Here is a 14,896-nt window from a genome sequence, read left to right as displayed (position 1 = left end):
ACGTCAGGGGCGCGCGTGGCCCTCGCGGCCCCGGCTGCGGGCTCGCGCCGCCGCCCCCCCCCCCCCCCCGCCGGCAGAGCTCGCGCCGCCTTGCAGCCGGTCCCCTGCGCCGCATTGCACCGCGCCATGAGGGTGCAGCTGGAGCGCTGCTGCGGCGAGTGGCGGGAGCTGGAGGAGGAGTTCCGGCAGCTCCAGGTGAGGCGCGCGCCGGGGGGCTGGGCGGCGGGGATGGCCCCTGAGGGGCGGGGGGCGCCGTGAGCCCGGCGCTGAGGTGGCAGCGCCACCCGTGTGTGTCCCCCCCCCAAGCATGTCGTCCCCTCACGTCCCCTCCCGTCTCACACAGGCATCCTCAAAGCAATCCCCAAACCCCAGCGGCTGCGGCGTGGCCGCCGGTCTCTGCGGGGCCGCCAAACGCGCCGCCGGGCTCCAGGGTGGAGCGGGTTTCTCGGTTAAAAGTCAGTCAGGGGGCGTGGGGGCGGCGGCCGAGAGGGCGCGGAGATGGGGCTCGGCTGTGGAAAAGCCTGCGGCATCCTCCTCCTGAGGGCCGCCGGGCTCCTGGCGGAGCGAAGCTCAGCGAAACGCCGGCGGTTTGTGCCCTCCTGTCAGCGGGGGGACGGGGAGGTGGCGGTGCGAGGTGCCGGGGTCCCACAGAGCGGGCAGGGCTGGCGGGTGCCCGAGCGCCTCAGGGCTCGCGGTGCGGGCTTGGGTCCGACTGCAGGCTTCGGAGGACGGCTCTGCGCTCCCCGGCTGCGCTCGAATCAAACCGCGACGTGTGGAGCAGGAAACCCGGCTCTTCAGTGAGACGCCTCAGCATCCCGTCACGCTCAGGGTGCTCTGGGTGACCGCGCTGAGTTGTGTGGGTCAGGGGCTGCGGCTCCCTTCTCCCACAGGGGAGGACCTCGGGCTCTGCCGTTAGCTCCCGTCTCCGACGCACCGCCTGGCTCGGCGTGAGGTGCCGGGGCTGCGCGTGTGTTTCTGGAGAGGTTTGGGTCGCCGGGACAGCGCCTCGCCTCTGGAGCAGCAGCCTGAGGAAGAGCTCGGGGCTGTGGGGCGTTGTGGTTCTGGGGCAGGGCCGGCTACGGCTTCGTAACCCTGGCTGTGGCCCCTGCGTGCTGTGGGAAAAAGCCAGTTGCCCTGCAATGACTTATTAATTGAACCCTACATGTGAACACATAAAACAGATTTTGATTAGGGAACTTAGACCTGCGAGGGCTCCCTGCGAATGTGGCTTAAATCCTGCAGGCAAACGAGGCTGTTGACCGCAAGCAGTTGACCGTTGCGAGCGCAATGGAAAACAGACCTCAGCGTCCCTGCAGAAAGCGCGAGGCAGCGGCGGTGGTGTCGGATGTGCCTGCCCTCAGTCTGCGGGCAAACCGGGCAGTCACGGCCCAGACTCTGCAAAACTTGTACGTAGGAGTGAAGGGATGGTTCTGATGTCCCGTCCTGGGGAGCTTCTAGATTTGGGGCAAAAATACCTCTCTATCCCTGGTACACGGGACCTTTGTTTTTCAAGGCACGATGCTTCCTAAGTGGAAAGAGCTGTGGCCACGCCTGACCCTCCAGGAAGGTATTTGGCCTGTGGATTATCGGTGTTAGCAGAAAGACAGCTCCCTGCGCTGCCAGCAGGTCCCCTTTGTGTGCAGTCACTTGATGTATAAATAACTTCATTAGCAACTGTTATGTTGTTCTAGATACTAGCATCACTTTTAAATCATTATCCTTGTATTTTGGGCTAGTGGTAGAGTTCACCAGTTCTCAACTTGCTTGTTTGCATTTCCAATAAATACTTGAGCTTTTTCGGCGAAGAGCTTCTTACCCCCTTTTAGCAGCCTTTCCAAGGACACCGTTGCGTGACATCCAGAGAAGCAGAAGGAGTTGCTGGGTGATCCAGTGAGCCCCAGAGCTCTCAGCAGAACCAAACCAATCCTGCGGTGATGGGCGCTGCGGTGCCTTGACGTGGTTAGGTTGGTTAGTAAGGTTTTCAAATGGGATAGTGGAGCTCGTTTTATATCGCTCCTGTAAATAGTGAACAGCCAGGTCCTAACGAGGAGGAGAGAAAAGATATGTTTTGTGTGGCTTTAGCACTGTGTTTATGCCTAAGGAGAACTGGCAGCAATTTTCCGTGGTGTTACCTGAGATGTGCTGGTAGATAAAGCAAATGGCTATTTAACCCCTCCGTTCCCTCCTCGACACTGACTCTGCAAACTGTCTTCTGAGTTATAGCTCTTAAAAAGGATATTTTTCTCCTTAAACCAGGGCTAATGTTGAACTTCCACGTGATGATAAGGGGTCTGGCTCGCAGAGGGCCCTGATGCAAACCACCGCATGCCCAGCCAGGCGCCGAACTTGTACGGGTTTGTTCGTGGTGTGGAATCTTCCATGTGGGCTTTATTTGCTAAAGAAGTCCTTGTGCACCTCCCTGCTGTGTTGGAGCGGGTTGAACGCAGGGTCCTGGACCATTTGCATCCTTTTCTGTGCTGGGCGAGCTGCGGCATGGTTTCGGATGTGCTGGACGAAGCAGTGGGCTGTGCTGGAGCAGCAAGTCGTGGGGCTTGGGGTGGCCGCAGTGGCCAGGAGGCTTCTCTAAATGTCCAGGTTGCGTTTTGCGGTCACTTTTGTAATTTATTTATTTTTCTTCCCCCTCTGGGTCCTCATCTCCTTTCCTCTTTTTTTCCAGATTGAATCTGGCTGTGAAATCAGAGTTCCTGAACTGCGATTTCTCCCCCCCGTTTGCTGGGGATGGATGGGATCAAACATCTGCTTTGTTACAGGGTGGGCTGGGAACAAGAAAGTCCCAGGTGGGGAAAGCTTGGTAGCAAGAGGAAATGAGATGAATGCTGAGAAGATGCTCTCTCTTTTGCAAGAACTTTTGTTAGTGTCCCTCTAAGCCGTGCTGGTTTGGTATCACCCCTTGGTTGTCTGCCTCAGGGATTGGAGGCTGCTGTAATGGGGTGACAGGGGAAACCCCTCCCTGGGTGCCTGTTGACTCCCAAAAAAACAGGGCTTGCTTCCCTCACATGTGAGGACCCAACGCTGTCCGTAACCCAGAAGGGCTCTTCCTACCAAACCTCGCTTCTTCTCCTGCAGGAAACGCACAAAGTTTACAGGCAGAAACTGGAGGAAGTCACCAGCTTGCAGACGGCCTGCAGCAGCTCCATACACCGGCAGAAGAAGACGTTAAGGGATCTGAAGCACAGCCTGCAACGGTAAGGGGAGGTCTGAAGGGGGGAGGAGGCAGGACTGGAATGTTTCTGCTTCCCAAAGGGCAGAAATGTTTGAGTTTTTAGCGGTTTAATATGTAGTCTGCGTCGCAGTGGCAATTTTGCGCCATATAAATCTTGAGTCACTTCCATTTATTGCAGCCAGGTAAAATGTTTGTGACCACATGAGAGATAGAGTCCTATAAATAAAGAAGACCCAGTAAATCTTTGAGGGAGGCTGAATGGGTTTGCACGCCTGCAGTAGGTGCAGTACTCTGTGGGACCGTGCTGCTTTTGGTCTGTGCGTTTTGCCGGGTGAGCAAAGCCTTCCTCCATCCGCTGTGCTGGCAGGGCAGCGTCAGTCCTTGAACCTGCAGGTGTAACTTATCCCCGGGCGGATTTACAGCAGGGACTGTGTCCCTCTGTGAGGCTGCTCGCCAGGAGCCACCAGCTCAGTTCCTTGGTACAGACCTCAAACACCACAGCTTGCTAACCTCCCTGTGCTAGCCCCTCGCTCTCTTTTACATTGGTAAAGCTGCAATTTGCAAGTAAATCATCAGCTGTGCGTTTTGTTACATCCTGAAGTGTTTTATGCCTCAAGAGCTGCGGCCTCAATGAAAACTTTTGCTGGGCTGGGCCTGGCCAAGACTTCTAAACATCCCCTGGATCCCAAGCCTTGTGGGGTTATGGGGGATAACTTTGGGGTCTCCAGGGGGGTGCTGGGGTGGGCACAGGCTGATGCCTCTGCTCTCCGCAGTCTTTTTTGTGTGTTGTGCGTGATGGTGGTGTCTGCAGGCAGTTTGGGGGTTTTGGAGGGCTGGTTGCCACAAACATAGCTTGTAAATCCCTTCTCTGCAGGTAGAACAGCAGCGGTGAAAGGGAGGGTCATGCAGAGCCCTCCCCTTGCCCAGCACTGCCCAGCTGCACCCCCGCCCCTCCTAAAATGCCTGATTTCAGCAGAGCGAGAGCAGCAAGAAAAGCAAATTGGAGGTCCCTTCCCCGACCTGCTGTCCTCTGTCCAAGCTGCCATTGACTGTGTGGGGGCTCCATCAACCTTTCAGTTTAAATCAGTTTGACATCCTTTCAGTGGCGGCTCAGAAGGATGCGTGAGGTCTTTTTTGTCTTGTTTTTAGAGGCTGTACAGTGAGCTTTTGTCCTTCATGAGGAGTTTATGGGGTCTGGGCGTAGAGGCTTTTCATCTCCAAAGGGAGCCCAGCTCAGTTTGGGTGCTGTAAGGGCAGTGCCTGAAACCGCACGCAAACTTTCCGAAGTGGAAGGTGCTCCTACAAAAATGGCACAATGTGCCTGAAGAGCTCCCAGTGGAAGAGGTACAGAGTGCTGACACTGAGCTGAGGTGAAAGAAGCTGGCTTGTACACCAGGCAGGTGAAATAACTCACAATGACACAAAACAGGCAGCGAAATAAAATCAGGGCTAAGCCAGATGTTGCTGTGGAAAAACAGGAGAGAAGTGCACAGTGGCATAAATTTACAGTTAGCTTTTTAACAGCATGAACTTTATGACAAAGTCCTTTTCCCTTAAATAAAAAGGAGGTAAAAATACAAAGGGGAGGATCTTGTTTCTGTGTTTTTGCAGGTGCAAGCCCAGAGCTACTCCTGAAGAATTTGCTCTCATACAGCAGATCAGCACCCAGATCAAAGAGAGGCAAAATGCCTTCTTTGACATGGAAGCCTACTTGCCAAAGAAGAACGGGTAAGTGCTTTGCCAGGAGAGGCACGCACTCCAGGAAAGCTGATCTTTGAGTGTTCACAGCGGTGTTGTTCCCACAGGATAATGTGCATGCTGAAGAAATACATGTACAACTGGATTAGTCATAAATCTCTTGCTGAGCTGCTGTCAGTTGTACACAGAATTCATGAGCTGGAAGTGTATGTAAATGTGCTGTGCGTAGGCACAGGTTTTCTTGTTAAAATAGTAGTTAAATCTGCATCCGTGAGAGCTCATGGAATTCACTGTTCCAGTGACATTTTCCTGTGCTAGTTTTTTAAAGACAGTCAGTATGAAATTTCCCCCCTCTTTCATTTATTTAATTTTCCTTCCTCCCAAATAGTGCTTTCAACTGACTTAAAATTTGTGCTTTGCTTTAAGTGGGGTTGCTGGGATGTATTTTGTGCAGTTGTCAAGGGCTGTGCAACCCTGGCGGTCAGGAGATGCTGATGTGGAGTAAACCGAGCCAAGTGACTTGATTTCTACCCTTGATTTGTTTCCTTTCCCCTTCCTAAGTCTGCTGCTTCTGTGTCTGCGTGGTGAGATGAGCGTTTTGGGTGGAAATGCTCTGGGGTGGGGAACTGATGTGAAATCAAGAAGCTGGTAAAAGGTGCTGAGCATTGCGGGTGGAGCGCTCTGCCAGAAACTTTTCTTCCAGTTTCTCCACGTTATTTTTATTTTCTGATAGCATATAATAATTATCTCACCCTCAGACCATAACATGGAAGAGGGACCAGGAAAAGAAACCTTTTCTCTACCTTCTTGGAAATGCTGACTGAACTTTCTGCATTTAAATCTTCTTCGGTGGTCTGTATTTCCAGTTTGCTTTAATTAAAAACCTACAGCAAAATGTGTCTCGGGCAGCTAAAATGATCTCTTAAGCTCTGATCTGTGTCAGCTGTGGTGTTCAGAGCAAACAGCCTTACGTGGGTCTGCTCTCGGTTTTTGTCTTCCAGTTTGTACTTAAATCTCGTGCTGGGAAACGTGAATGTAACCCTCCTGAGTAACCAAGCAAAGTAAGTGAGCGGTTCCATACAGGCGCGCTGGGGGCTAGCAGGGGGTGTATGCTGCAGTCCGGAGACAGGAATGGTTTTCTCTTAGACCTGATCCAAGGTCATCTGTCAGGATCGGGTAAATCAGACCGAGACAGGCCAAGCTAAAGCTTCCTTTAGCTCCAGTTTTGTCCCTTGTTCACTTTTAAGCCCAGCCAGGGCTGTTGCCTTAGTTGTAAGGCAGTTTCAGCTGGGTTTTGCAACAAAAAATCATAGTGAGTTCCAGGCATACAGGGCTCCAGAAAATGGAGATTTTTCTTTTATATAAATCTGAGAAATAACGAGAGCTGCTGCTGCTTAACCTGGCAACCCGGAAACCAGCTCTTAGCGACTGAAGCTGTTGAGTTGTTTTGCAGCATCACGGTCATGCAGGTGAAATGCTGCTTTTCATCACTGCTAGCTGATTTTCTAAATGTTTCAAGTAAAATCTCTTGTCTTTTGGTTTGGGATGTGGATTTGTTTCTGGTTTGAAAAGAAGTGAAGCCACATTCAGTAAAACCCCCGTTTACACCTACGTGATGCGTGACATTCCCTGCTCTGTGCTTTTTTCCTTCCAGGTTCGCCTACAAAGATGAGTATGAGAAGTTCAAACTTTATCTCACAATCATCTTGTTACTCGGGGCTGTGGCCTGCAGGTTTATTCTTCACTACAGGTAAGCTTGTATTTTTTACTTTCAACTAAGTGTTTTGAATACAAATGTGCTGGATTAGAAGCTGATTCATTTGAACTAATTGCCAGAGACCAGGAGATGGGTGCAGGCTGTATTTGGGCTTTGAATAGTTGTGGTTCCCCAGCAGGGGAGCTTCTGTACCTGTTTTTCAGTGCAGGCAGGACCTGTATTTTAGCTACTTGCTTTTTCTTGATTAACATTTTAGGAGTTTGTTATAACCAATAGAAATCACAACACGATAGTCCTGATCTGTTGTTTTTCTGGTGTTGCACTGTGCTTGGGAAAGAGCGGTTTGTTTTGTTTGCACATTGTCCCGGGTAGGTATGCACATTGTCCTGGGTAGGTACCAGCACCGTGCTGTAGCTCTGGGGTTGCAAACATCACACAAGAGGGAGTTTCCATCAAATGGTTAGACCAGAAATGTAATCTTTAGGTCACAATAATGCATCACTAGCAAGCCTCCACTATTCAGTTTTGCTTAAAAACCAGCCAGGTCTTTTAGCTGGACCCTTCCATCGACGTCTCTGTGGATCGTACCAGGGACTGGTGCTGATGTATGGAGGCTGCCCCAAATCCCTGTGGCTTCAGGGGGCTGCAGTGGCAAAATAAAGACACTTTTACCCCCAGAGTGTAATACTCTCCTGTTCTTTTAGTTGATTGGATTTATAGAGATCTCATCGAATCTCCTCATTGAATTAGCCTGGAAATGCTTCTCTAAATTGGATCAGCTGGTGCTTCCATGGTGTTTTCTCTCCTTCAGAAGGAATTAATGTCATCTCTGCATACCTGCTTATCGGCTAAAGCTCTGCAGCGTTATATCATTGGGCACTTCCCAGGGTAGAGGACCCTCAGCTTGGCAGCAGTGCCAATACCTGCGGCTCTGCACGTGGATTAGAGATTCCCAGGATAGGGGCTTTGTGTCCGTGACCTCACTTGGGCAGGCTTTCATCCTCCCAAGGGAAGGGAGGGAAAATAAGGATTTTGAAATGTGTCTCTGTAATTAACAGGATTTCTTTTTACTGTGCTTTTTTCTTTTTAACAGGGTGACAGATGAAGTGTTTAACTTTCTGTTAGTGTGGTATTACTGCACGCTGACGATACGGGAAAGTATTCTTATTAGCAATGGATCAAGGTACTGTGCCAACTCCAAAAACTATTTAAAGTGTGAAACGTCCATAAAATTAAAACAAGCAACAAAAGCAGATTCAATTTGGTGCCGAAGCCCAGCAAATCTGAGATGTTGATTCCTCTCTGCAGGGTCTGTTGTCCCTGTTCCTCTCCCCAGTTTCTTCTAAGGGCAGATGTGGCCATCTGGGGCTTGCGTAGGGAGGAGAAGGCACAGTTTCTGCAAGTCTGTAATTTCTTGGTCTGGGGTGCTGGATGTTTTTGATAGCTACGGGTTAGTTGTAGATGTGATCTGGGATGTAATTATGCGTGTTTTCAGTGACGTGACCAACCCAGATGCTGACTTTGTACCTTCTCGTGTCTAATGGTACCTGTATGTGTGGTGGTATGCTGGCATATGCTCGTGAGAAAAAGGGAGCAGGAGCTGAGTCACTGTCTGGTTTATGCCATGCGGCCAGCGTGATTGCTCTGCGGGTCACTGCGGCGTGTCCTGAAGCGTTTGACTAAATTACAGTTGTGTCAAAGGAAAATTGGTGGCTAAGAGGAAATAATTGTTTAAAGAGCTGGGAACACAAGCAGAGTGTTGGGAGAAGTAAACTGAAAGGTGATCCTTGCTCCAACCCCTAATTTCTTATGACACCTTTAGCAGGAGTATCGTAAACTACCCCTCTTCTATCTGGATTTTATTTCGATTATCAGATTTTCCAGTGTCCTATTCCCCTTGCATTTTGGCACTGAGCTTGCTGCCTGTGCAGCGTACGGGGTTACCAAGCACACCCGAGCATTACTAGAGCAAGAGAATGCAGGAAGGAGAAGTTCAGCTTTTCGTCTGGGACTTTTACCTGATTAGTTCCAGAGCCCCGCATGCAGCTGTTGAGGAGCTGGGCTGCTCCCCTGCAGGGCTGCCTGCCAGAGAAGGCTGGCACTGGTGATGGTGCGAGGACCGCTGGGTGTGCGAACCCTTCTCAGGGCGTGGGTGAGCCCAGAGAAGTTACAGGAAAAATCAAAACGAAGCAAACCTCAAGCCGGCTCTTCCTGCTCCGGCTGCAGTTGTCTTTCTGGTGCTGTCATCCCTTCCCTCCTCCCAAAGCCCTTGGAGCAGTAGGAATTTCAGGGCGTCCTCTGACTTCCCAGCACCCTGGGAAGCTCTGAGCAGCCTGGGGAGGGAGTCCTTGTCCTGGCTGTGGAGGGCGATAACTCATCCTGCTTCTGCTGTGCCTCTTTTACTCTGGGGGAGCTTGAAGAAGTTGCTTAAATTTGCACTTGCGTAGCTTGACCTGGAGTCTTGTCATAGATTTGAGCAATAACCTGAAGGTTGTGTCCCTGCTTTTCATCATCCAGATGGGCTGGCACAGGGCGTGGGTAAACCCCAGCAATCGCCACTTCTCTTCCCAGGCGTGAGTCTGCATGCAGGCTTGCTGCTGGGCGAGTGGCTGCTGCTGCAACACTTGCAGCTTCCCTGTTGCATTAATTAATGAGGCTTCTGACGTGTCTCACTCGCAGTGCATGTGCCTAGTACCAGTCCTAGGGAGCAGCTGTGACGGAGACGGGGTGGCAGCAGCCAGCGTGCTCCATCCAGCCCGTGGCATTTGCAAAAGAAAATTATTTCTGTCCAGTTTGCTGGGGTTACAGCTAGCCACTAACAGTGAGGCATCTCCCCGCTGACCACGGAGCTTGAGGCTGTGCAGGGCGTGTGAGAGCTGAACACGGCGAGCTCTGTGAGGTGCAAAGGAAAAGTTTGCAAGGATGGGAAGTGGCTTGCCTGTGTGCAGCAGAGAAACCTCTGGTTGATGTGGGCAGTGTGGGCTGCCTCGACTGCCCCTGCTTGTCATCGGGTAACAAACTCCTGCTGTCCCTTCTTGGTTTCTTGGCAAGTCCTTTGTTGCCACCACCTTAGTTTTTGTTCGTTTGATTTGGGCCATCTATTTATCCATGCTCCAGTCAGGATTATTTTTTGTCTTTAAAGCCAGACCTAAATAGCTAAAATTCATGTTTTCTGTCTAACTGCCTTATTTTTTTCTGTTCAGGATCAAAGGCTGGTGGGTGTCTCATCACTATGTCTCCACGTTCCTGTCTGGAGTAATGTTAACGTGGTGAGTTTGCCTTCTCCTGCTCACGGTGCTTTAAGATGTGTGCGTCATCCGAGCATATTAATCCAGTGTGACCACATAGCTGTGTCTGCCCAGGCACATAGCAAAGCATCAAACTTGTCTGATGGTACGGATGTTTTCAGTGATAAATACAACACTCTGCAAGTTTGTTTTTACACAGCTGGTTTAAAAAAAAAAAAGTCTCCCAATTTCTATTTCTGTATAAACTGAGCAAAACAAGCAGCATTTCTCTTTAGAGAGGGAGAGTGACGCAAAATGAATTGTTTGGTGCCTTATCACCCACATTACAAACCAACTATAAAGCAAAAAAAGCAAGTTACATTCCAGCGTGGTGGTGTTGGTGAAAGAACACAGCAGCGCACCCTGTGTGTGGTTCCTGTATGACCCACTTCAGCTTTGTTTGGCATGAACTGATTAGTTAGTAAGTAAGAATTGTTTTGAAACAACGTGTTTTTGTCCTGAATCTCTAAGGAGATCATACAGTCACTGCGGCAAAAGGTCTGTGTCCTGAACTATTGTTGAGATAAGGAGCGCAAGCATCCCTGCTCCACTGCTTTAATTCATAACGTGGACGCTGCTGAATGGCTTTGACTGCTGCCTGGAGGAAACTGCAAGAGGCAAATCAATAAGAGGGGGCAGCCTAATCAATCACACCGTTTGCTGCCTGCCAGAGCGGCGATGTGCGGCTGTAGCACCCTTTCTGGACTCCGGCTGGGGTGGAGCGGGCTGGGCACCAGCTGCTTATTTCATCTTCTAATGGGATTCTTGGCTGACAAGGGGATGGGCGCTGCATTGTATGCTTTTCGTCAAATAAATAGACTTCCTTTTGTATTTTGCTTTCAGGCCAGATGGACTCATGTATCAAATGTTTCGCAGTCAATTTTTAGCATTTTCAATATTTCAGAGTGAGTATATCCTACCTTGGTATTTCATGGGATAAAATTGTTTTCTACCTGGTACGCTTAGAAGAAAACAGATCTGCTTCCTAAATACTGGAGTATTACACTGTGCAACTATAAACGGTATCATACAGCAAATATACAATGTACAAGCATAAACAATAATTAAATACTATTGGATTAAATATATCAAACTATTTTAATAATGTTTCTAATACTTCTGAATAGCCAGTGCAATGATGCTTTCATTTATTCCCCAGGTTGTGTTCAGTTCCTACAATATTATTATCAAAGGGGCTGCCTTTATAGACTCCGTGCTTTGGGGGAGAGAAACCACTTGGACCTTACTGTAGGTGAGGTTGTCTGCGATGCTTTGTTCGCAAAATTGCGTTATGTCAGACAGAAGGGGCAGGTTTGGGAGGCAGTGATACCGAGATGGCTTTGTGGCCTTCAGAGATTTCAGATTTGTTATCCCCCTGCCCTGCTGCCTCTGGTACAAAGGCAGGAATGGTGGCAAGTCTTTTATCATCCTCCTTGGGTCCTGTGGGGTGGAAATGGAGTTCTCTGATCTCCATCAACTCTTGAGAGCATTAAGATGGTTGTGTTGTTCATCCCCATCTTCATCTTCCTCCCATTACCACACCTTCAAGTTTTTATTTTAACCTAGCTGATTATCGCTGAGCAGTAGAGGAATAATCCGTATGGGGCGGTCTGGTTGTGACGAGCTGCAGCTTGGGATGCGTCCTGGCTTGTCTGTGCTAACTCCCTCTCTTCTGTTAACGTTTTGCAGAAGGATTTCAGTCCTGGATGTGGCGGGGGCTGACGTTTCTCCTTCCATTCTTGTTCTTTGGGCATGTAAGTTGGGCTGTTCTGTTCCTTCCTCTGCCATGCGGGGCCTGGGGAGGGCGTGCTGGTGGTGCTGCGGTTGTAGTATGGTAACAAGGTGCTTCAGATCACACATACCTCTGCCAAACAATTCTAAATTTTTGCTGGTAATTAAATTGCTTCTTTTTCTTTTTTAGTTCTGGCAGCTATATAATGCAATCACACTTTTTGGATTGTCAAGGCATAAGGAGTGCAAAGAATGGCAGGTGGGTGTTGGTTCTGCTCAGAAAAAACACACAGCAGGGGAAGAGGGGGTGCTTTAACCACATCCTTAAAAATGCTTGGCTATCTGACCCCATCGAAGTATCTCAGGATGATGTGGCACAGAGCCTATACAAGAGAATTCTAAATAATTGTGAAATTCTGTATGGAAACTTGCACCCATGGGTGACCACACAAAATGAAAAGCAGAAAGTGTAGGGGAAAGAACATTCATTTGGGTAAATATCTCACCATGTTTTTCATGTACACGGGCATTTAACAGCAGTGGCTGCGGAGTTGGTGGCTCTTTTTTATGGTTAAACCATGGGTTACATGCTTAAAAACAAGGTAGCAAAAGTAAGAAGACAATGAATCAGTTCAAAAATATATTATCTACTTTACAGCCCCAGTGTTAGGGAACCTTCCACTTCTTTTCTTAGTTGCTGTCACCCATCAAACACGTCTATCCATTTTCCAACTATCCAGTTACTTCTGTAGAGCCAGGCTGATCACAGATGATGGTGCGTTTGACCATGTCACATCCGTAGTGGTGCAGATAATCTTTATTTTGGTCACATCCTGCTGTAGCTTGCATACTCACTTTGTCACATAATGCTAATCCAATAGATCGGATTTAATAATTTGATTCTCCTGTCTGTAAGAGTCCAGATGTTGAATGAAAATAATTTAAAAAATGAACCATGTTGTAATATTAAAAAGCAGTAAATGCTACTTAATCGTGATAAAGCATACTTCCCATTTAACTCAGAACCAGATGCGCGGGTGTGTGTTTGTCTCCAATCTTCTTTCCTGGTGTGGTAATAGATCCCTGGACTTGCTAACCAGACCCCATCAGAGCCTGCTTAAATGTGGAAACAGTATCCCTGCCCCAATTCATCTGACCCTTAACACTCCTTTTTTTTTTTTTCTTTTAACCTTTTTTGTTTTTCTCTTCCCCCCTTCCTCAGGTTTGTGTGTTGGCTTTCACGTTTCTGCTGCTCTTCCTCGGGAACTTCCTCACTACTCTGAAAGTGGTGCACACGAAGTTGCAGAAGAACAAAGACAAAATGAAGAAGCTGTGAACCTACCAGGGTGTGCTGGATGCCAACACGGGAACTCGGTGTCCCAGCGCCTGCAGCAGGCGCTCGGCGTTGGACGGCGCCTCCTGAACCTCTGCTATGCTGTGAACGGACTTGGAAGGACTCGTCTGTCCCCATGCTTGGTGAAGGATGTGGACTCTTCCAGCACAGACTCAGTATTAAGCAAGCATGGCTCTCCAGTCTGCAGTCCTGCTATTTATGTATATTTAATACAAAACGTGTTTGCATTTGGTTTTTCTGTGTGTATATATAGCAGCATGCACCTGCCTGGCAAAAAGCCAGCACTGGGAGAATGTGGGATTTACTGTAATTCCAGTCCTGGAATGATATTTAACACTTTCCAGTTTTATTATTTAAACTCTGGGTATTGGATTTTTAAAGCTTTATGAACACTCCAGGTTGCTCAGTAATACAGACTGAATGCTGTTTTCGAAAGCATTTGTTTAAAGCATATTTTCAGTGGCAATACTAACCTATGTGTACTGTGAAAAAAAGCCCATCTTTGTACCATACTGCTGCTATATACACTTTTAAAAAGCTATTTAAAAAAGAGAAGTCCTCTTAAACAAGCAAGCAAAAACGGTTGTGAAATGGCAGGAAAGTCTGCTAGCCCTCTTCCAGGGAGATCAGGTAATCTGCCCAAGCCTGGAAAACACCTAAAAATAAACTGTAATTTGCAGCTGCTTTATCCCCTTTTTAATAACCAACATGCTGCCCTTTGAGTTGTTCTTCTGAGACAGCGTTTTTTTTGAAAATGGTCTTGATCAGTGGCAGTAAGTGCAGTTGCACTTCAGTTCCCATTTTCGGTACTTCTTTGATCCCAGTGCCATTCTGGAAAGGTGAAGAGAGGCTAAGCAGAAGTATGAAATGCTTCCTTCAAATACTGTACTTGTACCAAGCGTTAAGAGAATGTAAACACTTGTTTGGAAGGACAGCTGAGGAGAAATACTGACTCCCATCCCACTGAACTCCTTCTGCTTCTTGAACTTAGTTGAATAAGCTTGTTTTGGGTGCTTTAACATCTGCACCTCTGAAGCCCAGCTGCAGTATTGTGAGCTGCTTTATGCAGCCCGTTTCTCAGCTGTGCTGGCTTCCCTGGAGCTAGCACAAGGCCCAGACTGGGCGAAGGGCTTTGGCAGGGTGAGCTGAGAACTACGTCCTTCTCCCACTAAGTGTGCTCATGAAGAAATACATATGCACTATATACTTTAAATGGTTTCATTAGTTATTTTGTTGCTGCGAGGCTAGCAAAATTACCTTTACAGTGTCTGTCCTGTGGGCATGAACAATAAATTGCCGTTTGCATATTTTGAACAACTTTCCCGCTAGCTGGGCTGTATCTTGCTACATTAACTTTTGACTTCTGCATACCATTTGTTGATTTTTTTCTTTGTCTTTGAACTCTCTATTTATGAAATGTAAATTATTTTATTTTGAGAGCAATGCTGCATCCTGCTGGATCTGAGCAGTGGACCTGGTACTCCAGGGGTGAGGGAGCTCTGCACATGGCAAGTAACTTGAATTCTGCAGCATGAGAGACTCGGATTGTAAAAGCAAGGAAAGATTCCAGCCGTGGAGCTGAGGGTAAATGTGGTGACCTCCTGCGTGTCCATGTTTCAGTCGCTCACTGGGTAAGGTCACGTGTGGTTTTGTCTTTCACTGACAAATGTCTTCTCGTGGAGAAATGGCTGCACAATTTGTGATTTTTTTTCTATAGTTAGCAAAGATGTGCAAAAAAACCTGATCTTTTAAAAAAAAAAAAATCCATTTTAAGCTTGTAGGGATCCATACGCCTTAGCTAATTCAAAGCAAGTTAGGGAGAAAAAACTGAGATTTCAAGGATCAAGGTCTATTTATCCCACATCTAAAATAATGATGGATCATTCCAAAAGAGTTTTCCACCAGCTGGTCATGTAAGCAGCAGA

The 14,896-nt window shown here is 48.2% G+C and overlaps 1 protein-coding gene across 2 annotated transcripts; it reads left to right on the top strand.

The window, feature by feature from the left end:
* Position 1: 1 nt before the first annotated feature.
* TMEM120B (transmembrane protein 120B) lies at positions 2-14,289 on the top strand. 2 transcript variants are annotated; one of them, XM_083804292.1, is made up of 12 exons: positions 2-195; positions 3,088-3,206; positions 4,796-4,912; positions 5,884-5,943; positions 6,537-6,632; positions 7,693-7,782; positions 9,803-9,868; positions 10,730-10,791; positions 11,046-11,138; positions 11,576-11,640; positions 11,808-11,876; positions 12,840-14,289. In XM_083804292.1, exons 1-12 carry the CDS (start codon positions 127-129, stop codon positions 12,951-12,953), a joined length of 1,020 nt encoding a protein of 339 aa, XP_083660418.1. In that variant the 5' UTR covers positions 2-126; the 3' UTR covers positions 12,954-14,289. The 2 variants fall into 2 exon arrangements, with proteins under 2 accessions (XP_083660418.1, XP_083660419.1); XM_083804293.1 differs by having other exon boundaries at positions 11,808-11,880.
* Positions 14,290-14,896: the final 607 nt, after the last annotated feature.

Source organism: Anser anser (genome assembly GCF_964211835.1).
Source record: "Anser anser genome assembly, chromosome: 18".
In the NCBI taxonomy this organism is placed as follows: domain Eukaryota; kingdom Metazoa; phylum Chordata; class Aves; order Anseriformes; family Anatidae; genus Anser; species Anser anser.
Note: the sequence above shows the minus strand (reverse complement) of the source record. Positions and strands in the feature narration are given on the sequence as shown.